General features: G+C 39.3%; 2 protein-coding genes across 2 annotated transcripts; both read right to left on the bottom strand.

Annotated features, from left to right (window-relative positions):
• Positions 1-4,311: 4,311 nt before the first annotated feature.
• On the bottom strand, positions 4,312-7,842 carry LOC103997880 (uncharacterized). The gene is made up of 4 exons (XM_009419211.3): positions 7,676-7,842; positions 6,239-6,495; positions 4,893-5,344; positions 4,312-4,682 (listed from the first exon to the last, which is right to left on the bottom strand). The coding sequence occupies exons 1-4, from the start codon at positions 7,795-7,797 to the stop codon at positions 4,425-4,427; spliced, it is 1,089 nt and encodes a 362-aa protein (XP_009417486.1). The 5' UTR covers positions 7,798-7,842; the 3' UTR covers positions 4,312-4,424.
• A 1,228-nt stretch (positions 7,843-9,070) lies between these two features.
• Positions 9,071-18,075, bottom strand: LOC135649894 (putative glucose-6-phosphate 1-epimerase). Its single transcript, XM_065168833.1, has 9 exons — positions 17,763-18,075; positions 13,770-13,844; positions 11,574-11,630; positions 11,329-11,489; positions 11,029-11,163; positions 10,704-10,806; positions 10,541-10,640; positions 10,178-10,407; positions 9,071-9,360 (listed from the first exon to the last, which is right to left on the bottom strand). Exons 1-8 carry the CDS (start codon positions 17,853-17,855, stop codon positions 10,196-10,198), a joined length of 936 nt encoding a protein of 311 aa, XP_065024905.1. The 5' UTR covers positions 17,856-18,075; the 3' UTR covers positions 9,071-9,360; positions 10,178-10,195.
• Positions 18,076-25,211: the final 7,136 nt, after the last annotated feature.

Here is a 25,211-nt window from a genome sequence, read left to right as displayed (position 1 = left end):
AAGCCCCACGAGCATGGAATTCTCGAATAGATACTTATTTTATTCAAAATGGTTTTTCTAAATGTCCACATGAACATGCTCTCTATACAAAATCTAACTCTAATGGAGATATCTTGTTTGTATGCCTATACGTAGATGATTTAATATTTACAGGCAATAGTAGCTCCATAATTATAGATTTTAAGCATTCTATGAAAAAAGAGTTTGAGATGACCAACTTGGGCTTAATGACTTATTTTCTTGGTATCGAAGTTATACAAGATAATGAAGGAATTTTTATCTCACAAGAAAATTATGCAAAGGAGGTTTTAAAGAAGTTTTCTATGGAAGATTGTCATCCTACATATACACCTATTGAATATGGCACCAAGTTGACCAAGGAAGGTGAAGGTAAATACATTAATCCAACATATTATAAAAGTCTAGTTGGATGTTTAAGATATTTGACATACACTCGACTTGATATACTATTTGGAGTTGGTTTAATAAATAAATTTATGGAAGTTCCAAAGACATTTCATTTAAATGTTGCTAAAAGAATTTTGCGATATATCAAAGGAACAATTGAGTATGGAATGTTCTATTCATCATCTAAAAAGTTGGAGCTCATTGGATATAGTGACAGTGATCGGGCCGGAAGCTACGATGATCGGAAGAGTACAATTGGATTTGTATTTTATTTTGGTGAAGCTACATTCACTTGGTCTTAAATAAAGCAACGAATTGTTGCTCTATCAAGTTGTGAAGTAGAATATATAGCAGCTTTTTCTAGTGTTTGTCATGCAATATGGCTAAGAAGATTACTCCAAGAACTTCATATGTCACAGGAAAAGTCAACCAAGATTTATGTTGATAACAAATCAGCTATTGCCTTAGCCAAGAATACAGTCTATCATAAAAGCTCGAAGCATATCGATACAAGATTTCATTTCATAAGAGATCATATCAAAAATAAAGAAGTGGAGATATATCATGTCAAGACAAGTGAACAAGTGGCTGATATACTCACAAAACCTCTTAAATCTAAAATATTTCAACAACTTCGAAGAAAACTTGGCATGCTGGATGAAACAAGTTTAAGAGGGGAGAATGTTAGAATTAAACTTGTTCAAGTATCATAAAAAGGTTCATTGCATCAAGTGGGAGAATCATTACATCAAGAAGAAAAAATAGATTAAAAATCTATAGAAGGATAAGTCAAATTGGTTATTGGTTCTTGAAAGAGTTTCTTGAAAGAGAATGATTCATCTTGAATATAATTAATATAATGTATCTTTTGGAAACTATATAAATCTCATATGCGTCGTGAGAGTAATAGAGTTTCTAAAATTATAAAAATATTTTTTGAGAGAAATATAGAAGATCGAAGCTTGTCGTACTCTTCCTCTATTTGATATCTCTATCCTCTTTTCCTATCAACATCAACAAGGCATTCGAGCGGCGGCACAGCCATCGCATCGTGGTTTCGGACGCCGACGTGCGCGTGGACCGATGGAGAGACCTCCGACCGACGGATATGCTTTTCCTGCGGAGGGAGATGATCATCACGGAGAGCGGACGGTTCTCAGCGTCCAAGGCGGTTCGCGCCCTGTCGTCTGCTGCCGCCGTTGTCGACGAGGAGTTAGACGCCTCCAGATGTGCGTCGGGGATCGCGGGGGTGGGCCGGGTGCCCAGCTGCGGGGAGACCGGCGTGGCGAGGCGGTTGGCGGAGGAGGAGCGGACGCTGAGACGGTGGCTGGGCTTCGCGGCCATGCGGACGGCGGTGCGGTGGCTGTGGAAGCGGGAGAGCGGGATCCGCCTCGAAACCTAAATCGACGATGGCACTCTTGGATATACCCTTATTTACGGACGGATGCCACGGACATTCCCGTTAAGTGGGCGGCCCGCGAAGCACCAGATAGAGAGTGGGGCGCAGAGATGCGGTGTCACGTGAGCCATGGGTGGCGACGCGGTCATTGTAACTCGAGTCACGGGACTCGCATGTATGCTGGGTGGACTACGGGAGCTTCTCGAGTCCTCGTGATGGCGGACGGGGCGTCTCGGACGGCGGTGATACGTCGCTCGTAGGGAACGAGATCGGACGGCCAAGGATATGGCTACGTGGGGTTTTGTCCACCTTGCTGTCGTAGTTAGATGTGAGTGGTGTAACAACAGATGGCGGTGGATACGCAGGTGCTTCGTGTTAGATCGCCTGCGACCGGAGAAGAGGCTCGTGACCAGTTGACATAATTGGTTTTAAGATAATTTATCACTATAAAAGGATTAATCCAATACATAAAAGAGCTATCAACATACATAATGATGAAGATTTTTTTAATGAATAAAAATGTTTAGTTTCATATCGGTTGAATATCAAGGAAAATAGTCACATCGATTGATTGATTGAATAGTAAGAGAAATAAAATGAGCATCAAAGTCATATGAGAATATGCTTTCAGTAGAAAATCAAAATATTTAGAGGTGATTGTGGGGTCCATCTAAATTGAATAATTTCTTATAAACCATCGCATGGACCAATAAAGATAAATAAGGATCGATTAAATGGCATTTCAAGTAGGGATCAAGTGATCTTGACTTTCCTATAAGCACTTGAGAGCAGGAAATTAAGGACTTAGAAACATTAGAATTATCTATCCTTAGAGGTGTTTTTCGAGGTCCATCTCTATAGGGCAAAATCATAAGGGATCTTATCCCAAAGGGCCAAAACTATATGGGTTCACTCAAAATAATTTTTGAAGCATGAAACATCACTAGATGATGTGTCAAACCCGACCATGAAGTATCCTTCAACAACGATGTAATCAAATCTAGTAGAGTATCGCTTGATGATTATACGATCTAATCTTGCTATATAGTGTCTTCTGACAATGATACAATTAAATTTAGCTATGAAGTAGCTATCAACAATGAGAGGATTGAATTCGATCAAGAAGCATTCTTCGACAATACAATAGGGTGATCGAATTCAGCCATAAAGTAGGCTATGATGATGATGTCATCGAATTTGATCACAAAGCATCGCTCGATAATTATGCGATCAAATTAGCTACTAAGCATTCTCCGATGATAACATGATCAAGTTCAACCTAGTTAAGTTTGACCACAAAGCATTGTTGAACAGTAATATTATTGAATTTGGCCATAAAGTACTCAATGATAATAATATGATTTAATCTAACCATAAAGAGTTGCTCAATATGACATAGTCAAAGTTGACTATCAAGCATCTTTTGAATGATCCAAAACTAATAAATCTAGATATGCAACAAATGACATAGTTAAATAACCCATTGAATAAGGTATCATATTTGGACCTGTTTACGTTGAAATACAATGAGTAGTATGTATAAGGGGATTCAACATATAGGTAACCCAACGACATGTTATTAGTTGAATATCTTGTCAACGTGGCACGTTTGCTAGATCACTATCATATGGGGATGATGACTTGATATTGGCATGGAGGTCTACTTGCCCTTACACAATGAGTGATAGTCTTCATCATCGTGAATCGTTACCTCATAATTATAACATTTGACTTAGTGTATGACTTCATGGTTTAATAATGATCGATCATTCCACATAATTATTCCATTAGTTAATTTTCATCACCAATGGTTACTAGTATGTTATAAACAAACTCACCAGCTATGTCTATAGGGCAATATCCTCAAGCATCTATTTTACAAGGTCATCTATCAAGTTTCATTGTCTTCCTGACACTCAACCTATGATAGGTTAAGACATTGAACATAGATTTGATTCAAGCGCTTACATACAAAATAAAATCTAACTTATTCATATTGAATAATTTTTTTTACATTATATACACAGAGTGTTATAGTCCTTTTATGTCGTGACTCAAAAATCGATACGGTTTGGTTCAATCTCGATCGTGCGAGGGCATCAAATTTGGTGAGAGAGATGGTCTTTTGGATTCATCCTAAAAGGATGATAACACTATTCATGATCTCTTACTACACTGTTGAGAGAGATGATCTTTTGGATTCATCCTAAAAGGAGGACAAATAGTATTCATGATCTCTCACTTCAATGGTGAGAGAGATGGTCTTTTAGATTCACCCTAAAAGGAGGATAACACTATCTCTTACTACACTGATGAGAAAGATGATCTTTTGGATTCATCCTAAAAGGAGGACAACACCGTGATACATCTCAGAACAGATTTCACATCAAGACTAAAATTTACATCCTGTTTGCATGTGAGCTGCATCTTCATTGAATGAAGCCCCTCTGGAGGACGGGAATGGATATCAGGTGCAAATGTGTTCTGAAAGCCCACAGCCAAACTATTAAACAGCTCTTATGAGCTCATCAACATGATCTATATATATAAATAATTCTGACACCGGCAGAAACCCCAACAAACATGCATAACACAACAAGGAGGCAACGCAAACACATCAGGAGTCGAGACCCAGATTCTTCCTAGTCTTTTCCACAAACAGGTCCTTGGACTTGATCCGCCCCGGCAGGCACCCGATCACCGTGCCGAACGGGAACTGCCCCACGCCTTCTTTTCGACCCAGAGACACAATGGTCGTGGCAGAAGCGGCCTTGTACTTCACCAGCTTGCTCTCCTTCCCTCCCTTCATCAGCAGCTGCAAGTTCTTCGACACCACCGCAGAATGTTTTTGAGCAATGTATCCTTCTTTGATCTCCTGCAAATGAAAACCACACATACATTACCAAAGAGAGAAGGTTTTTATCATGCGCTGTCTCGATGAGATAAATAATCCGTTAACTGAATTAGCCTGGAACTAAATCGAAATATTATAATCTACATCTACTGAGGCATTTCTTCTTCACTAATTCATCTTTCTTGTCAATATAATTGAGAGTGAGTTCATTCTAAGAAGACTACGACTTACAGGAACATCGGTGATGTCTCCAATGGCAAAGATGTTGCTTCGACCTCTGACCCTGAAGCACTCATCAACCATCAACCTGCCTTTCTCGTTCAAGCAATCCTTGAGAACAGAATTCTGAAGCCATGATGATCCCAGTGGCTTGCCAATACAGACAAAATGGCAATCAGCTGCAATCTTTTCTCCGGCTGAAGTCATGTATGCTCCATCAGCTTCTGAAATGGAGTTCAAGTCAACTGACTGCCCTAAGAGCACATCTACTTTCTTCGATGTCAGCCAATGCAATGCCTTTTTAGAAGCTTTGGGCCCTAGGAATTCCAGCAGCCTTGACCCTTTGTGGACTATGGTCACCTTCTTCTCTGGATAGTCAACTGCAATCTCTCCAGCAAGTTCAACACCAGTTGGACCCCCTCCAACGATTAAAATAGACTGGGAAGATTTTATCTTCTGGCTGTCTGAATATAAAACAAAAGGTAGCCATCAATAGAGTGCAACACGACACGATTGCTATATAATACTAAATATGTCATTATCTCATCGGATCTAGATACAGGAAAGAAGTCCAGGATAAACACATGTATACTTCTAACTCTTTGCAAGAGAATGTATCGCAGATAATTAACATGTATTGTTTTTCTAACTCAAACAGAACAGTGTGTGCAGATCTCAAGTAGGGAAATGATCATCAAAATAGTTGAAAACCTGAAACCTATGTTGTACTCAACTGCCTTTTTATGCAAAGAAGACACTGAAATGGAAACGAATTGACACACATAATCCGTTCTGACATGACTTCTGAAGCCAGAGAGGAAACTACAAATTTGTGAACATCTAAAAGTTGCAGATCATGTGCTAATTACCCAGGACTTAGATCTTGCAAGTACAACTGAAGTGTCAAAATGTTACCAGTGTGGATCTTTCGAGGTCAACAGAAGCAATTAAGCATAGTGTATGTCTCTATGAGCAGTGCAAGATAATTGATTCCATCAGTATCCATAACCAAACCTGTTGGCTAAAGATGCAGATCTAAGGTAAATAAACAGACATAAAGCTGAGATGATAAGTATATATCTATTAAGCTATATGTATCTAATAAATAATCAAATGGCAATATCAACTGGTTGTTCTGGCTTTAACAAAGAACTTTGCTAATTGCTTTTACTCAGGATGACCAAATATTGGTAAAGCCAATGTTTAGCTACTTCAAATGTTTGAATCAGATAAAACATGATAAGGAAAATTTCAGTTATCTATCAGCACGAAGAAACATGACACTGAAACATAAAGATAGTTCCAATTTTGTCCTGAAACTTCACACTGCAGACAAGGAAAGAATGCTGAATGCTTACCTTGTTCAAACTGTTCAAGCCGGCGATCTCTGCTTTTAGGAGTTGAGTATGCATGACCAGTGGCAATTACAAGATAATCAAAAGTAATTGAATCTCCATCTGCTGTCAACACCTGGTCTTCAGTGATACCGACTGCTGAAGATGTTATAATTCTTGCATTACTAAGGTAATCAGTGTGTTTAATCAGTGTTCTGCCAGAAAATGAAGGCTCCACCATTGATCTTAATTCTGTCCAGGGCATCTCAAAATATTCCTTCCTGATATCATAGGTCAAAGGAAACATATAAGGAAAGCACAAACAGCTAGAGAATTTATTGGATGATTGGAACAAGCAGCATCCAAATATGAGAGATGCATCGATACACATATTTTGGATGATTGAAAAGAAACATTTTTATTCGTGAAGAGACCTATGAATGCGGTGGTTAGAAGAGATGAAATGATTAATATTAGTGGTACGATGAGATATAGAAAAAGACCTAAAAAGACTTTGTTAGAAACTGTAAATAGAAATTTAAGTATTCTAAATTTAACTAAACATATAGATTTTTGCATATCTCAATTACGACAAAAGATCCATGTAGCTGACCCAAATAGTTGAAACTTACAGTTTTGATGTTGTTGTATCAGAATGTCACCTAAATCTTTTATGCATAAGATTCTTCATAACATGAGGATGTCATGGCCTTTTTTGGGGTCTTGTTTGGTTAGGCGATGATGATTAAACAATTACAGGCATTCAACTATAGGAGTCATTACATAAGCCACCTAAAATAAGTATCAATGAAAATTCACTTGTATGCCTAGCAAATTTCACATGAGAAGGTCAAGACATTTTTTTGGTCCTATTTGGTTAGTCGATTATGATCAAACAACTAAAGGCGTGCAACCAAAGGAATCATTGCTCAAGTCCCTACAATACCCAAGAACCCTAAAATTTGCAATTGTAAGGAAATAATTTCCTAAAGTACTAAACAGAATTTACTTGCATGCATATCAAATTCCAATATCGTCGTGTTTATTTCTTGTATTGTTTTATGGTGATGAACGAACAATTACAAGCACGCTAACAAAAGAGTCATCGGTTATGTCCCTGAAATACATAAAAACCCTAACATTTGCAATTGTGAGGATACAAATTTCAATAGCGTCATCCCACATTCACTTGAACGCTAAGCAGGATTTTAGGACACCATCTACTTGTTGAATCTATACCCCACAAAGAGCACACCGCTCAACCGAAAACCCCCCTTCCCAGTAAAATTTACATCAAAATCGTTCCAATCCAGAAAAAGGGAGATAAGGTGGGATATATACACCATCAAAAAGAGTGATCTCCACAAGTAGGATAGCTCGTCGCCAAGACGAAATCTAACCGAACAACCAGGGAAAAGAAGGCGCAGGGTGGAGAGAAGACAAAGAGGGAGAGAAACATACGAGTCGATGACGACAACGTCGGCGACAAACTGCAAAGGCTTCGCGAGGAACGCCCCGGCGACTCCTCCACCGACCACAACGACCCTGCTCCTGGAGCTCCCATCGCCTGCGACTCCTCCCATGGCTGGCTGCCTGCCTTCCGAGTCGTCGAGTTGGAGCCTCAACGCTGCCTCCCGCTTCTATTTATATGAATATATTCATTGCCGTTAGGGGTTGGCGCCCGCTACAGAGTGGATTAGTATATGCGGTTGTTTGCATGTAAACATATATGAAACCGTCTTGATCCACCGTTGATTGTGACGGGAACAGATCTTGATCGTCTAAAAGTATGACCGCGTAGGATGTATTACGATGGAGATGATTCGGGAGGACGAGAGGAGAAGTGCCTTGTTCTGCAAGCCGTTGCACGAATCAGACGGCCGGAGTCATGCCTTGGCGGCTTCTAAGACAGGAGGCCCCACCGCGTGTTCCGAACCTTGGGTCTTGAATTTTACTCGAGCAATCGAAGAATAAATAGAAGAAAGTTGGTGGATTTTCAAACGGAAAGGATTTGATTATTAATCGAGATTCTCCCATTTGAAAGTGCCCAGTCCTCCCATCGCAATCATCTAGAACTTCTTGACTTGTCGCATTAACGGAGGGTTGGGATACGAGGATGTAGAGATGGAGGATGGAGAATTAATCGGAAGCTTCAAATTTGCTACCCAACCCCTGACGGCTTGACCAATAAAGTAGGGAGATGATGCTTGGCATCTAAGAAAGAAAAAGGAGATGTTGGTCCACGTCATGACTTCCATTAGATTGTGGCATCACGACGATATTACTATAATAAAACGACTTTGAATATGTCCGTGTTTTGATGAGGAGTAAAAAGATTAATGTACATTTCAGAGTGGTGAATGTAGCTTAGGTGGAGAGTTTAGGTGTCACGATTACAAGATTAATTACAACTAGTTTTAACTTGAGGGCTTTCCCTCATCTAGGCTTTTTTTCCACCTACAGCCTCCTCTGTTACCGGCTATCCTGGTCTTTAGTCGACCATTGTTTCCACCGTCGCGAAAAGGAGGGCAAGATGCATGCTTCAATATTTGTATTCCATCAATCCCATGATCCAAGTTAAGATGTAGAGATTGATTAACAAATGAGCTTTAGATTTGAAAACTGCATATGAACCACTTCCAAATTTGATATTATCATATTATATATCCCTCCTCTACTTCCTGGTGACATTTCGGTTAGTGTCAACAACTCTTTTATTGAACATATCAAGAAATATTTGTATCCATGTTAGATACGGACACTTGCTAAATATATAATAGCCAAGTATATCTAAACTCTAAGCCAACAAGATTGATGAAACTGCATCAATCAGCAACTCAGAGGGTGCCAAAGGCCTTCTTATCACAGACTCAAAAATTTTGATTTTATGACAGTATACAGAAGCAAAGCACAAGTCAGACTTATTGAGCATTCTACAATCCCCGTTGTATGTTTTGAAACATATCCAGCATTCCCCTTTCACAGGTCTGCTTGAGCCCACCTTACATACAAAAGACAGGTGGAAAAAAAAAACAAAAAAAAAAAGAGATGAACAAAGATTTTAACTTACCGCCAACGGACAGGACAGAGCTTGACAGAGCTTTAACTTGATGCCAAGCATCCAACAAAGAAGTGTGCCTGCAAATCTGATAATTACAAAGATGCACCATGTCAGCGAGCATGTAGACCAGATCTATTGTTTATTATGAGGGAGAACTAGCAAAGACAAACTAGGTTATAAAAACATTTTACAAAGGTAATGATTATAATAGCATACCAAATATACGAAAATTACAGGAATACATAAACCTCACGAGAAAGAATATCCTACAAGATATGGGATGCTATCAAGCTAAAACTAAAAAATATTACTTAAAACAATAATTTCAACATAATTATTGTTGATAAATGATATAAACAAGGTCTGATTAAGAGAGTTTGATATCTCAGTTATAACAAATGACCCATAGGAGAACGCATAAAAAGCAGACAAACAAGATTAAATGAAAACTTGTTCTTACACAATCCATGCTATAATTAGTTGTGTGGCACAACTAAAGTAGCACTAGACGTCAACAAAAACAAGCCATAAGTTCCCAGCCACTAGGTGTAGAATGCATGGCTATTTCACTTCCATTGAGCTCAGTCGAGGGGGTATCTTTGTGAATCAACTCAAATAGATGATATACTATAGTTGCAAGTTACAGTAGTAAGCTTCTGTGTTCTAACCATAGATGCCACAAATGTCTACAATCTTTGCACTAATCCTTAAAACAAATTAAGATTCAATCAAACAACTATGAGTAAGGTCCTATCACATTAAGTGATGATCGTCTATACTCTATAGTACTCCTAGCACCTCAAAACTGAATTACCCAGATCCTGTATACACTACCATCAGTGTCCATGCTTATACCTCTTTGTGCATGATAAATGATAAAAGCTACAGATTGAAAAGCTTACCATAAAGCATAATGGTTTTCATCCTTGAAGCACCCTTTGAGGATCCAGCTGCCCACTGCGGTAACTGGAAGGAACAGTAGATAGCTCCAGCCTTCCCTTCCATTCCTCGCCAGGTTTCAGAGTGATGGGCTTCTCAATAGCTGCAGCCTCCACACATAGCATATGCTTGTATTCATCATCGCCAAAATCCGCCATGGATTTGGCCTTCTTCTCCCAAGGATTCCATACCACTGACCAAAAAAAAAAACAATAGTATGTTAGTAAAATAGTCAGGTCTTAGGATCCAAAAGGTTAGCTTCTTTTATTAAAACACCATCAAAGAAAGCTACAATAAAGAGACAGCAAAGGACAATGTGAACTTGCCTGCATCTGGAAGCCCATCTTTCCGCAAGACAAAGGTTCGTTTTTTTTCATGATCTAGAATTGCTATTTTGCTCGGTGTCCCCAAATAGATCTTGTCCACCTGTCATAAAGATAATTTAGCATCAAGGTTATGAATCAACAAATGATCATCTCATGTACTTACTTCAGACTCAAAAGTAATTGCATCTCCTTGTTCTGTGAAACGTTCCTTGGCTTTTAGGTTGTCAAGGTAATCAAGCGTCTCCAGCCCTTCAACTCGAACTTCACTGAAATATTCGTTTGATGTTGAAGCACAAAAAAATTTTTGGTAACAGCACAAAATTATAAAAAATTGCATCCTCCATTATTTAAAAATGATATATTTCATCAACCAATAAAATTCACAAGACATTTCAGATGTTCTCGATATCAGAGAAAATGTCACTAAAATATCAGCAGCATAGCACAAGAACATTTAAAGCTAAGCAGATACCAGTGAGTTATATTACCTGATATCAGAAACAGAAAAATAAGTGTGGTAGGCAAATGTGAAGGAGAATGGTTTTCCATCAGTATTTCTAATGCGTGACGTCAGCATTAGATCTCCTCCAGGCCCTAGTGTAATCCTTAAACGGAATTCATAACTGCACAAAAAGAAGATATGAGCATCAAAGTTTTCAGGAGTCATCCAAGCTTAAAAGTTTACTAAAGATTTATTGCAATGATAAAAATATAAATAAACAAAAGACCTTGCTATACATCATTACAGCTCAAATAGAATAAATAATTGGTGACAATACTTATTTTACCTATGAGGCCATAACTTAAGATCATCTTCACTAGGTTTAAAGATCAAATCAATGAAAGCTTTATTGGAGCTAACTGTAGGAAAAGGAGGAGGATCAGAATCGATACTCCAAAGCCTATTCCTTGCAAAGCCATGCTGTTCAAGATTTCCATGGCTCCCAAACTGCATATTTATTACATTGAGTGAGAAATGTAATAGATCCAAAAATAAAAAGATATAATAACTATAGTCAAAAGAACGTCATACTTGAGGAAAGCATATCGGAATGCCTCCGCGTATAGCTTTTGGAGGCTTGAAAATGGCCTAGAAGAAAAACAAAAAACAAATATGATAGCCCATGTGATCATGAAGAAGATGAAAACACATCAGTTACACATGTTAAAATGATAAAGTAGATAATAAAACTCAGTGACCACTTTTGAATTAAGAAAAAAGGATTTACGAAAGTAATTGATGCACCTTGATCACAAATCATTAATTGTAGAAAGTAGAAACAAGATGAGAAAGATTGACAGTGAACAAGCAACTAGCTATAGCAAGTAAAAGAAGACAAGGAACCCGAGCCAGACTAACTAAATATAATCATCCTCATATCTAGAAATTGTAATAGATAGATCCTACCATCATGCTTTAGTGATTATCATGATGTTCTCGAAGTTCTATTCACAAGTCTTATATAAGTGACATATGACTTACATAACGGATGATGAGAAAAAGTCAGAATTTTCATCCATGTTTTGCAATCAAACAGTGATCTGGCATAGTATCAAACACTGCCAAATGAGTTTCAAATATATAGAACAGAAAAAAGTGAGCTAGTTGTTATGGACTTGAAACAGAATTTACGTATGAAATAAGGTCCCAGATTTATTAGAATATGATGCTGGATATTACAGATTCAAGACAAGTTCTGTCAAAACCTGATGTTGACTGAGCAGCCAGCAATCAACAGAACAACAAACCATAATGTCGCAAATCTTTTTCCATCATTGAGCTCTGAACAGAGCAAAATCCTTAAGCAATGAACAAAACCATGAATAACTTTTTTTCCAAATATCTGAAAATCATTTTAGAAACTTGTAATTCAAGCTACAATTGAAGATCCTGTTTCCAAAGAGAATTAAGATCCTTCAACGACATCCCTAGGTCTAAGTAAATTGAGTAGTTCACTTTACATATGTATACCTTGTTACAAAGGTCATGGATGCAAACGCTAGATCAGCCTCAAATGGGCACTGAGATCAGAACAATTATTGTAAGTAAACCCTTGACTCATTTTTCAATCACAAACAACCAATGCCTACAGCCTCTTTGTGGTATCAACGAAAACAAAAAAGAAAAGTGAGCAAGAGGATGGCTACTTAACATGTTCCGAGATAATTATTAACTATCTAAGAGCTTAAAATAAGTTCATATAAATTTCAACATGGCCCCAATTGTACAACACTAAAGTTAGGAAAACAATTACTTCCTAAAATAGGTGAAATTTACACAAACTGCGTAAAACTTATTGAGACACTTCAATCTAGCACCTGGTAACCAAACAGATTAGCTGCTGCAATCGAATTCCATGAGCCTGTTTCGCTGGATGCAAGTGGTAAAAATTTATAGGACTATAGTTTCATAAAGTGAAGATTGACAAACAGTAGCTTCCAAGACAATGACTTCCAAGTGCTTGTAAATGTAGAAGCCACAAGAAATGAACTTGTTCTGGTGGCATTTAAATATTTGTTTCAATGTAAGCAGAACCAAGAATTCAGGTTAGTATTGGGATGGTCAAATGAAATTCAGTTAGCTTTTGGGACATGAGAGTTAACTTCATGAGTTGAACAATGTGACACAACTAGTAAGGTCCATTAAGATTGCTATGAAGCGGATGGATTAAGGTTGTGCTAGTTTGCATAACATCTTGTTTGGTCTGATCCAACAAGACCAAGCAAGACCTTTGAATGAGAATTCCTATAAATTTGGAGGCAATCCTGCAAGGTGCATTCATTACAAGAAAAGAGGTTTAAACTTGATATATACCTCATCTCATTTGTTAAATCAAAAATAAGGAAATATTTTTTAATGATCTAAATTAATATACTCTAGATTGCTGGTATGTTCTTTTGTTATTGCTTAGCATCCTTTTCTTTATTTTTTTCTTTAGTATTATAAAAAGCAAATGGATGTTCGAGGATCTAGCCTTATTGCTCTATTATTTAACAACCTGGAATCCCATTAGATACACTAGTCCATCATGTGAAAGCACCATAAGCAAATGAAAGCTTGCAGAATAGGTTATTTTTCCAGCTCCTAGTTCACAGGTTGGAAGGTAATTATTTAACCATATTCTAGGCATAAATATGCTTATATATAAGTTTACCATTGCTCAACTGAGAGGTCTAACCAACTTTATGACTAAACTCCTATCAAACACTGAAAATATAGTTCCGATACCTTAGTGCTGAGAAAGAGCAACTCCTCCCCATGGTCATTTTTCCAAGAAGTCACATGACCACCATACAAATACACCTGCAAGAAACAGGATGATGTAAATTGCATAACGATAATAAAAAACTAATATCACTATTAATTTGCTATGTAAAGCAAACAATAACCACCGTATTCCTCCCTTGGAAGTTACAATGTATCAACCACTACTGTTAGTGAAAAGGCTCATCCGGTGCATGTTAGTGAACCAGATGTTTCCCAAGTAACTTATTCCAGTTGTCTGCTAAGAAGAAGTAGAAGAAGTAGAGAGGAGCAAGTTCCAAAGACTATAGGATGGCCACGTGACAAGGAAATAAGCATGGAGAAATTTGGTCATATGACAGATGACCACCATGAGTACACGGATTAAATGATGGTCATGCATGGATCAAGGATCAAGACTGGATAAACAGCACTAGCCAACCTACACCTTCCAAGTCCTTTTGCCACTTCCTCCTACATGTTGTGAATGAGAAAATTGAGGAACAACCATCCAACTTTACCAGGACAAACACTAGAAGAATAAAATCTCACAGAGACTTATTCTCCACCCTTTTTCTTGTCTTTATTTGGCACAACACAACAAATAAAGTCATTACAAAGTGTTTTGTGTGACTTTTTTGGGAAAAAAAAAAATCAAAATGCAACTCTAGCTGTGGTAGAACAAAATATATCTGGCAAAACATAAATAATATAGACTTGCTGCAATCAACATCAACTGAATAGAGTTTGATGATTTATTTGTCCAACTGTCCCATTCAAGAAATCCCATTGCTAATAAATTAGCATTATTTTTATGAGTCAAATGTGAGGACGTCAAAGACTGCCAAGCAGCTAGTGTTGGATCGACCAAGTTATCAAAGAGAGGAAAAAACTGAAGGTCATTAAACTGCAGAAACCCACTAATATGTAACAGATTCAGAACAATGCATAAAACAATGATGAAAAATTGTCTAACTAGCAGAACATGGGATCAGGACTAGTAGTAGTAAATTATGCCTATTTCTATCGAAAGTAGAAAGGAACATAGCATGGATGGAGAGAACTTATTCACAATAAAAAGGACAAGTGGCCAAACATGATCAAAAGGAAGATGGAAGGACAGACGAGGTTGCCTCAAATAAAGTTCTCATGACATCATAAGTTGCATCCCTATGAAACTAGTGATACATTAGCAAGGGTCGCAAGCAAGGAAGACTTCATGATCATGTACCAAAAAGACCAGTTCATTATAATTTACCACTAATCTGCAAAACCTGTATTTCTGTTTTTGTATACATATCTCTGAAATAGGTGCATGATATATACCTTACTAAATTGATTTTGTACTACTGTCAATTGAAGCAAGGAATCAAACTATGCTATAGGCCATTGCACAGGGGGATGCATACTGGTCCACCCCTGTCCTGGTAAGCAGACCTGGGTGTACCACTTGATTTCATATAATCACATGAAAGACAATATTTATTTAAATTAATATGCACTAAGAACCAAAGATTAGCTTTCTAGTCTCTATCTTACACAACAAGTAATTAGGCTAGAAACGTTGTACCAATCTCTATCTTGTAAACAAATGAGCAGGCAAAAAAAAATTTGTACCAAGAGTACTTGAAAATTATAAAGGCAGTGTAGGTCAATTTCAGACAGGCTAGCCGAGTGCACAAGGTTTTCACTAATGCAGGGTTTGGAGAAAGGTCAACATAAGCATTCTTACTCTTTGTTTTCATGACTCAAACAATGACATTTTGGGTTGTTACACCCCAAGTATTATACAAATGCCACAACTCGGGGAATAACAACACCCATATGGTGTCATCAATGCAATTAATATAAAATTTATTACATTGTCTTCGAACTTATTTAATTCAAATGTTCAACATTATTCAATGGATTGGCAATTTGGAAGCTAACAAAATAAATATAATCATGGACTACCTGCTCAGAGATGATGTTCCTCCTACTATTGTACACTAATTTCCCAAGTCTCTAAAAGATTTTGTAACAACGTAGCACTGAATGAGATTATGTTGTTCCTCCCGCTATTGTATGCTTATATCTCGTGTGTCTGAAAAATTTTGTAACACCACCTCTCAACAACATTTCAATTATGCTAAGAGTTGTTGCAAAATTTTTTGAGAGGCATAAGAGGGCAACAACACAGGAACATCACAAGTGCGCTCAATTCAAGTACCTCTGCAATTTAGAATTATATATATTTTGTTAGCTTACAGAACTACTATTGAGTAATATTGAACATCTCAATAGTATATGTTTGAAATTAATGTAATAATTTATATATTAATTGTGTGATGATGTCGTTTGGATTTTGTTATTTCTTGAGTTTTGACATTTGTGATATACTTGGGGCATAACAATTTTTATGGTAGCAGAAAGCATCATAAGGAGCTCGAGTAGAAATGGGCTATCCAATAATCAGTGGACAAAACTAGAAGACACATCATAACGTGAAGTCATCGCTAGTCTAGGCCTCACTTGCTCATATTAGGATTTGATTTTATATTAGATTTGTCCTTGACAAAGATGTCAAGCCATTAAGTAGGAAAGATTTTAATTCTCTAATTTAGTCCAACATCAGACGTGGGAGAAGATATAAATGGAAGAACTCCAGTTTCACTTCCAACATCAAAATGATGATGATTATAGAGCTAAAGATAGAAATGCATTCATCATGTTCCAGAAATACTTGAGATACCTCTATGAGGTCAAGGAGCAGATCCACCAAAGCTAAAAATGCAAAAAAAAATTGCAGTTACCAATTAATATAAAGAGAGTTGGTGATTTAACGGTAGCAAAACCAATGATGCTTGTGGCAGACTTTGGCAAAAATAAACAGCCTAAGAAATTTTAAGGTCTCATGAACATCATCCAACAGCAAGTACCACATCTCATTAAACAACTATTCAGACAAAATCAGAACAACTTCACTCAGTGTAGAAAGAAGTTACCTGAACATCACAATTGCATGAGAGGGTGATAGGCACAGACAAATTTGATCCACAAATATTTTACTAGCAGACTACCGCAATGGCCTAAAATTGTAAATCATATGGCCCCTTCTAGTATTTCTCAGAACTGTGCATGCACTACAATTAGTTCCTAGAAAAGAATTTAAGGTAAATTGTATCCTCATGGAAAAGCCTCCTATCTGTGGTGCATAATTCACTCAGCAAATCTCAAAATCTAGTTTCCTGACATATCCCAGATGGACTTCCTGCACTATATTTTATAGAGAGGACAGTTTTCGCCTGCTTCCAGATGACAAACCACCTTAGGCAACATTATCCTTCTAACTTACCAAGACAAGCAAATTTGAAAAAGAAGACAGTATTATCAGAAAGTATCTCTGTATATAATCTTCTTGCAACGCTTTGGAAAGATAGATGATGAATCATGTCAAGATTGTCTACAAGAGAACTAAAAATTGCTTTCGAGAAATAAGATTTCACGAGGTGTTTCTGAAGAGAAGAACCAAACATGAAATGCATCACCACCACCATTACAATATAATTACACCTCTAGTTAATATTTATAAATTGGATGATCTAATCCGCTAAACAAGACAGCTGCAAAACCCCGCAAAATTACTAGTATCACCGGATCACCAACGGAGCTTGCATGTAAATGTCTACGTGCACATAAAACACGGGCAGTGTGTCCGACTTCTCAAGCAACTGCGTTATCCAAAACTAGTTTCCGGAGATCGGCAGGAATTGACCAAGTCCTTAGAGATCCAGATCATTCCAATCAAATCAATTGACCAAAGAAAAGTTCACAAACGGCAAAAAAGGCATCAGATCCAGCACTATCGAATCGGATCCAACCAGCGCACAAAGAACCCACCGGAAACGATCTCGAATCGAATTCGTCTCGCAAATTTCAACAGCAACACGAACCAAAAAAAGAGCGACTACCAAAAAAGAAGAGGGAGATGAATCGGACCTCGGCCGAGCTCCCGCGGACCTCCCTGAGCACGACCTTCTCGAGGCCATTCACGCCTTTGCAGAACTCTACCGGTGGCTTCTCGCCCGACATCGGCCAAATCCCATAACCCGAAACCCTAACGCCTTCTCCTTCGATCGATCTCCCGCGTGCTTCCTTCCTGTATCGTCCTCCTCCTCCAAACCCTCGAGGAAGCGATACTGGCGATGGCTTCTTCGGTATCAGCAAGAGAGGTGGGGAATGATCGGGTTGAGAATTTATAGGCAGGAGAGAGAGCGTGGGTCAGGTGAGATGTGCCTCCTCTTCTTGCAGCGGGGCCGTTACGGTGAGGCACCGATAACTTTATCTTAAACGACTCACACGATGAGTGTTATGCGGGACTAACGCCGACCGCCCATGTGCTTCGGGGCACGCTTGGGGGGCGGTGCCGCTGGCTCGCATGTGATGTACACGGGCGCCTCGGGGAGATCGATGTGGTGGTTTTGCCTCGAATACTACGGCCCCGGAACCCATACCAGATTACCGGGCCCAGCGGGACCCACGTACAAAGCGTGTGGAATTTGTGGAAAGGGCAATAAATAAATAAATAAATTGATTTTGAGCAATTATTATATTTCTTCGTGGAGTGAGTCGGGTTCTCTCTGGTTGTTACTGTAGTCGTGGTCCAAATCGAGAGGGCCGGTCTGGTGCGACCCACGGAATCGGGCGCGCACAGCGAATCGAGCTAGATTGGTCTAGTCAGCGCGGCCCAGCTCATTAGCTTAGCCCGTTGGATCATCCATTGCGGCTTAGCTCGTTGACCCAGCAATTGCGGCTCAGCCCGTCGGACAAAGGTCTTCAATCTTAGCTGTGCAAGTACCCTTTCATATCTCCATCTCTATCTCTTCAACCTTTTCATCTTTATTATCGTCTTCCTTGAAAAGCCCCTCGAAATATAATATGGTCTATTTTGTGCTTTGGTCGATTGCTTCTATAGCCATCCCTCATCTTTTATCTGTATTCCCAGTCACTATCATGACAAGCACCTAACTTGGACAATAGCCTCTCCACATTGAGGATTGATGAACAGTGATTCTTGGATAAATCTTTGGGTGGATAAGACTTTTACCTCATCCAAATATTTTGTTTGATCCGTAAGGCATGCCTATGTTTAACTGTAGGAGTTCTAGGATGCAGTGTTCCTGCCAATGGGAGCAAAGAAAACAGAGAGATCTCGGAGTTTTTCGAAGAGAACAAGAAGGGAAACTGCTTGTCTTCTCCATCAATGACATGAGGATGAGTCCTTTTGTTGCTTGTCATCCATGTGTGGGATGTGGATGGACAGAGAACATCATCAGGCAGCTCTCCCAGCTTTTGCTGCATGAACACAGGGAATAGTTGGTGTGATAATGTTGGTGGGTGGTGAGTCAATTACATCACCATGGATTGGCTTGTGGAAAAGCTTCCTAGCAGTCTGTACTCAGCTTGTTGCCAATGCCAGCAGCTGTTGGCTTCAAACTGTCCCACTGCAATTGGGATGTACTGTTAGTAGACATCAGATTGCTCATCAAGAGCTCAACATTGCTGTGCTCATTTTCACAGCTTTACCTGATCATATTAGAATCTCTGCTGAACAACAAGGACAAGATTTGGTTGAGAAGACAGATTCTCGGGAAAAGATCTATGAAACCCAAATAGCAACAAAATCATCTGAGGAACAAGATTATTTGAATGACAAAAAATTCATGTACGAAAATGATTTTTAAGAGAGATGATCTTCTGTATCTCAAGATCTTACTAAAATGAAAATACAGAGAGAAAAAAAAAAAACATTTTTTGCAATACAATTTTTGGATTGACTCGAAAGACAATTTTATTCCTTATATTTGATTATTCTCACGAGTTGAAGGATTTGATTTTTGTTTACAGAAATCAATAAGATTATTTTTATCTTATATTTGATTGTTGATCTTTGAATTTTAGAGCTGAGGTGTTGTTCTCCTCCTCAACATTCTATAAAAAAAAAGCTCATTATCCATCTACCTAACATAGAATGGGATTCGTTGTATGGATGGAATTGACTGTGGAAAAGCATTGTCATGCACATTACTTTATATAAAGCAGATCATACTTATCCCAAACATACAACTATAGAATTTTTCTTCCTTTTTCTTTCACTTATGAACTACATATTTATTGTTGCTTTACAGGTCCTTTCCAATGACTTGATAAGAACCATGTAGATGTGGAGGGCGTAGGAAATGGCAGAGAGGACAAAGAATGTGTGATGCTCGGATGCTCTTCTTGAATCATCATTCACCTTTGGCGCATGCCCTATATGGGACCATGAGCTCAGTGCTTGATTGAAGTCTCAGATTCAACACTTGAGTCCCTGTGAAATGTTGCTACTGCTAGTGGACAAAGCAAAGCATTTGATATCAATGCAGACCAAGTACCAGAGTGCGATGCTGTATCATGCCCACATGCCTTGTCTTATCCCATCAGGGGAACATGTTAGAGCTTCTGTTGGTTCCACAGATGCACTGATCATGGAGGAATCAGGGATCATTCAATTTAGCTTCGTTCTGCAGTAAAATATGTTGGTAGATCTGCTGCTTGAATCGTCTCCTTCCTGAATAAAAGGAAGCGTACAGTCCACCAACGACAGGGTAAGATATCTTAAGATGCACAGCTTGATTCTTTGTTCTGGAGTCAGAGCACCAGCTCTCCACCACCCATTTAGATTCTGCCTCGTGAGAACACGAGAGGCTTTGGGTTTCTTTAAGAGTCGAGAGACTTGGATGACAGATGTGTTGTGTTCTGTCGGCTTTCGGAGGAAAGTGGAAGGAAGTGTTGCTCCACTTCTTCTTCTTCTTCTTCATCTTTGCTCTCCTACACCTCTTTTATTGGCATCCATTTAACGGTGTCGAAAGTTGAAGCCTTTCTTTGGTAAAAGCCAAGTTTTACTGTGCAGGAGGGCTTCCATGTCAATCCAGCAAAAGGAATCCAATCGCTGGGATCGATTAAAGAAGTGCACCTATCTTAGTGGATGATCACGCGACTTAGCTGTGTGAATGAAATGGGAGCAAACATGGGTATCTCAAGACTTCTAAAAGGACAGGAATAAGAACATGAAATGATTGCATTTGGTTCAGAGAGAGAGAAGGATAAGCCCACCTTAGCATCTCTGAATCTTTCCTACACATGCTTGCGTAGACAAGTGAGATTGGGATCATTTTATAATGTTGTTCTGATTGCCAACTCCTTTAGATCCTCCTGCCTTGTGGATATGACACAAAACAGTGCTCGGTCGCAGAGTAGGCTTTTCACCTTCTTCCTCTCTTCTTCCCCGTCCACCACAACCTGCTGAGCTCCCATCTTGCAAGCAACTGCCACGGTGATGGCATCGTCATCGGAATGAGTAGAGGAGGTGATAGGAGAGATGGCTGAAGGCTTCATCGGGTAGTGGAATTGCAGCTTGCAGGTGAAATCTGTCTTCCAAGTGTTCTCCGCTTACATTTATGCTTGAAATCTTACAAGGCAGTATGGATGCACAACGAATGACTAACTTTTCACTGGAAATCGCTCGGCATCCATCCTCTGACCTGTGTTTGCACCTCCACTTTCAGCTTGATGAGTCTTGACACCAATGTTCTTCTTGCCATTCTGCATAATTTAGTTCTCTTGAATTCTCTGAGGAAAGTTGACATGCACTCGTCGTCATCTTTCGTTTTCTTTTTACCTTCCTTTGAATCACATCAGGTCTCGTGAGAACAGTTCAATGGTTTTCCCTGGATTGCTCACATCTGTGTGCTATTTATAAGCTTCTGTTGTATGATCTTCTCTTTTTAGTCTCTCTGGAGGGAGGTTGTAAGCCTAATTTCCAAGAACAGGATCATCTTTTCTTTAATCTTGAAACATCAGCATGGAGATGCCAAGGCAAGATTTTGGAAAGATGATGAGCCAGAAACAAGATAAGAACAGAGGATTTGGCTCATCAATGACTCCTTGTTATAAGATCTCATGATTCCTTCATGAGATATATAAATCTGTCAAATTGGTCTCCGGATAGCAATCTCTCTCTCTGTCTCTCTCTCGATCGATCGATCGATCGACTTGATGCAGTTGTTTATCCAACATCACCAAAAGGCGATGGTAATGGAATTACAAGTTCTAAGAACTTTATTATATGTCAGCCTAATGGACTGATGTTTTCAGGTTCATCTCTTTACTGCAAACCTTTTTGTCTATATGCTCTTGATTCCACAGGAATGGGCACAAAGCTGCATCAGATCAATAGCCTCTTCACCACCTTGCAGCGGCAGAACTCCATCGTAGTCTCCGACAACAGACCACCGAAGGCAACAATGTGTGCTTGGTGAAGTGGTAGATGGAGAGACTCGCTGAATGCGACAGCAGAGATGCTGTCAGGAATACGATGTTGAAGCATGAAGAAATCTTCAAGCAACAGGTAGAAGCACTCCCTGTTCACTGCAAACGATCTCAAGAGTACTCATTTAGATTGGATGCCTGCAGGTGTACGAACTCCATCGCCTGTACAAAGATCAGAAGCTGCGGATGGCTGAGCTGCGAAACAACGAGTTCACGGAAACCGGGAGCAGAATCTGGAGCAGTGCCTCTTCCACCTCCAACACCAGCTATAATTTGCAGCGGTGTGCAGCTCGATCGAACGCAGAAGGCAGAGCGCATGTCAAGGGATTCGATCTCGAACAGCCAGCCGAAGAGTGCAGTTCAAAGGGAGCAACGAGCATCGACGAGGAGACCACAGTGGATGAAGTTGAATTGACACTCAGCATAGGATGCACTGCAGAGACGAAAAAGAAGAAGAAGACGAAGACGAAGAAGAAGAAGAAGAAGAAGAAACGAGCACATTGGATGGACCCAAGAAATGCTTACACGCGCTGCTGCTCGGAAGCAGCTCCAAGTGGAGGAATCGGGTGACTCCTCCTCTGCTGGTTCTTCTTCCTTCTCTTCTGTCATCGGGAACTGAAGTGATCCGATGATCACAGTGCATGAGCTTCCCATCTAACACATTATCGAAATCGAATTGAAATCAGTTTTAGTTCGTATAAAGAATTGAAACCTAAATAGATTTATGGTAAAATAAATAATTTTTTTTAATGTTGAATATTCTCTTTTGTAAAATTACAGAAATATTACTTAAAAAAATTATAATAAATTTTAATTTTAATATTAATACTAACTTGAGCATCGAAGGGAACGGAACAATCTACCAAACTGGAGGACCGCTAAATATTTAGTGGCTTGGCCATGTCAAGAGGTCGCTACCTCAAAGGAAGAGAGGTCATGGCCTCAAAGACGCGACATTAAAACGCCATCTACCCATGCAACCCTTGTCGAAGCCACCGTCTCTCCCCGCAACAAGGATGGCCAAGGTTTTCATCGTTCTGGCCCTCCTCCTCCTCCTCCTCCTGTCCGGCCTCAACCTGAGCTCTCCACCCGCGGCAGCCGCGACGATGACGGCCAAGCCGAGAGGTTCGGCCCACGGAGGCCACAAGACTACACGGGCGTCCGCCACGTACAAGCTCGCCGTTCCCTTGTTCCGGCACAGAGAACGCCCCGGTGTGCTGACATCGGAGACGAAGCTGAAAGCCAAGCGATCGCTCTCATCGCCGCACCGAAGCCATGCTCTTTGTGGTCGCAATTGGTCGTGCAACGGGTGACACCCACGAAAGCCTTCGTGTTGGAACTCAGCGTGCACTTATCCTTTTTTAGGAATATATGAATCTTATCTTGTAATGAATGCATCGACTCCCTTCCCTTTTAAGGTTCCTTTTTTTGTTTCCATGTAGACATATGAGGACCTTATTATGGGTAACTTGAGAATTATTGTTGAGCTACCTTGCTATTTTTAATATTAAAAATAATAAATAATGGACTTATAATAATAATAATAATAATACTGAATAATTATTTCAGATCAGCTATATGGATTTTTTTTATTATACTTGAGACCTATCTAAAGTATAAATTTATTCTTGTGGTTAATTATTTATATTGAGCTTTCATGATTTGACACCAAATATTTCTGAAAAAAAAACAAAGATTTGGGCTTTTTAAAACTAGACAAGAATGTGTTGGATTGGCCCATTGGGCATGTAAATATACACTTAGAGAGAGAAAAATGTGTGTTCATATATATAAATGTACGCCTCACTTTAAAGTGCTAATGAGTTAGGTTGGATCATGATTTTATATAGATGTAGCTTAATATTGAGATTAAAGATGTAAATGTGGGGTAGGATGGACTCTTTTTTTTATTTTAATTATTTAATAATTTTGTATAAATATTTAGGAGTTATTGGTGTCATCACACATCTTTATTATTTCACCTCAAAGTAGGGGGAGTAAATTGGCATCCCCCATCAAACCTATCACCTCACATGGGGCACATGCACTGCCCTTGACCTCCCACTACATGACATCCCTTGTGGGCTCACCCTTGAAGATCCAAAGCCATTCATGTGCTCTCCAAAATGCTTCCATGTGCCATGCTCTCTTCCCCCCTACACAAATGATATCCCCCCCATCCCTCTCCAAAGCATCCAAAGACACACACAAGAAACCCAAGTGACATATCCTAAACAACAAGGAGACACCCCTCCCCATGGCACTTCATGTGAGGGCCTCTGAGGTAACTCGAAGTAGCTCTCATCTGTTGATGTTCCCACCATGGCAGTGCAAGCATTGTGATGTCACTTGCCATGAGCCCCACAACCCATAAGCTCATCTACATGACTTGAGTTCTTTGTATCTGATATGAAAAGACAGGGAAGAGAGAGAGAGAGAGAGAGAGGCCAACAACACATGGGGCAGGCGCTGAGGACTTGCAATGCCCCACCAATTGGCCATGTCATTGTATAATATTACACCAAGCTTTCTTTTTGGGCCTCTTTGTGTACTTGATGGGCCCACTTGCCATTTCTTTATCATGGTCGGCCCGTGATCGTCGGAGTCGTTTATCTATCATCAATCAATTCGATTCTATGCATGGACGACGCATATCCATACGCATGTAATACGGAGAAGAGAATAAATAATATAAAAATAATATTTTTATTCATCATTCGAGCTCCCTTGACATGAATGCTTTTTATGTTGTGTGTTGTCATCAATAAGGGCATATTAGCTTAAGTAAATTATTTCTTTTGTCAATAAAAACCATTTCCCTGAATGCTTTGATTTTCTATAAGTCTTATGATTAAGTACAGGAATCAAAAGTTACTGAAATCACCATAGGAATTTTAGTAGTAAGATATGAGGCATAATAATTAGTAAGTGCTATAACATTGAAGCTTGATGTCGGCTCATGGGCCCTTAATGGGCTGCTTGTACCAAAGGGGCAGTTGTGTCTCCTCCCGCAGAGGCTTTATATGCGAAGGCAGTCACTCCCCATACTACAAATAGGATCACCTGCCTACATCTCTC

The sequence above is a fragment of the Musa acuminata genome, chromosome BXJ3-9, assembly GCF_036884655.1.
Source record: "Musa acuminata AAA Group cultivar baxijiao chromosome BXJ3-9, Cavendish_Baxijiao_AAA, whole genome shotgun sequence".
In the NCBI taxonomy this organism is placed as follows: domain Eukaryota; kingdom Viridiplantae; phylum Streptophyta; class Magnoliopsida; order Zingiberales; family Musaceae; genus Musa; species Musa acuminata.
Note: the sequence above shows the minus strand (reverse complement) of the source record. Positions and strands in the feature narration are given on the sequence as shown.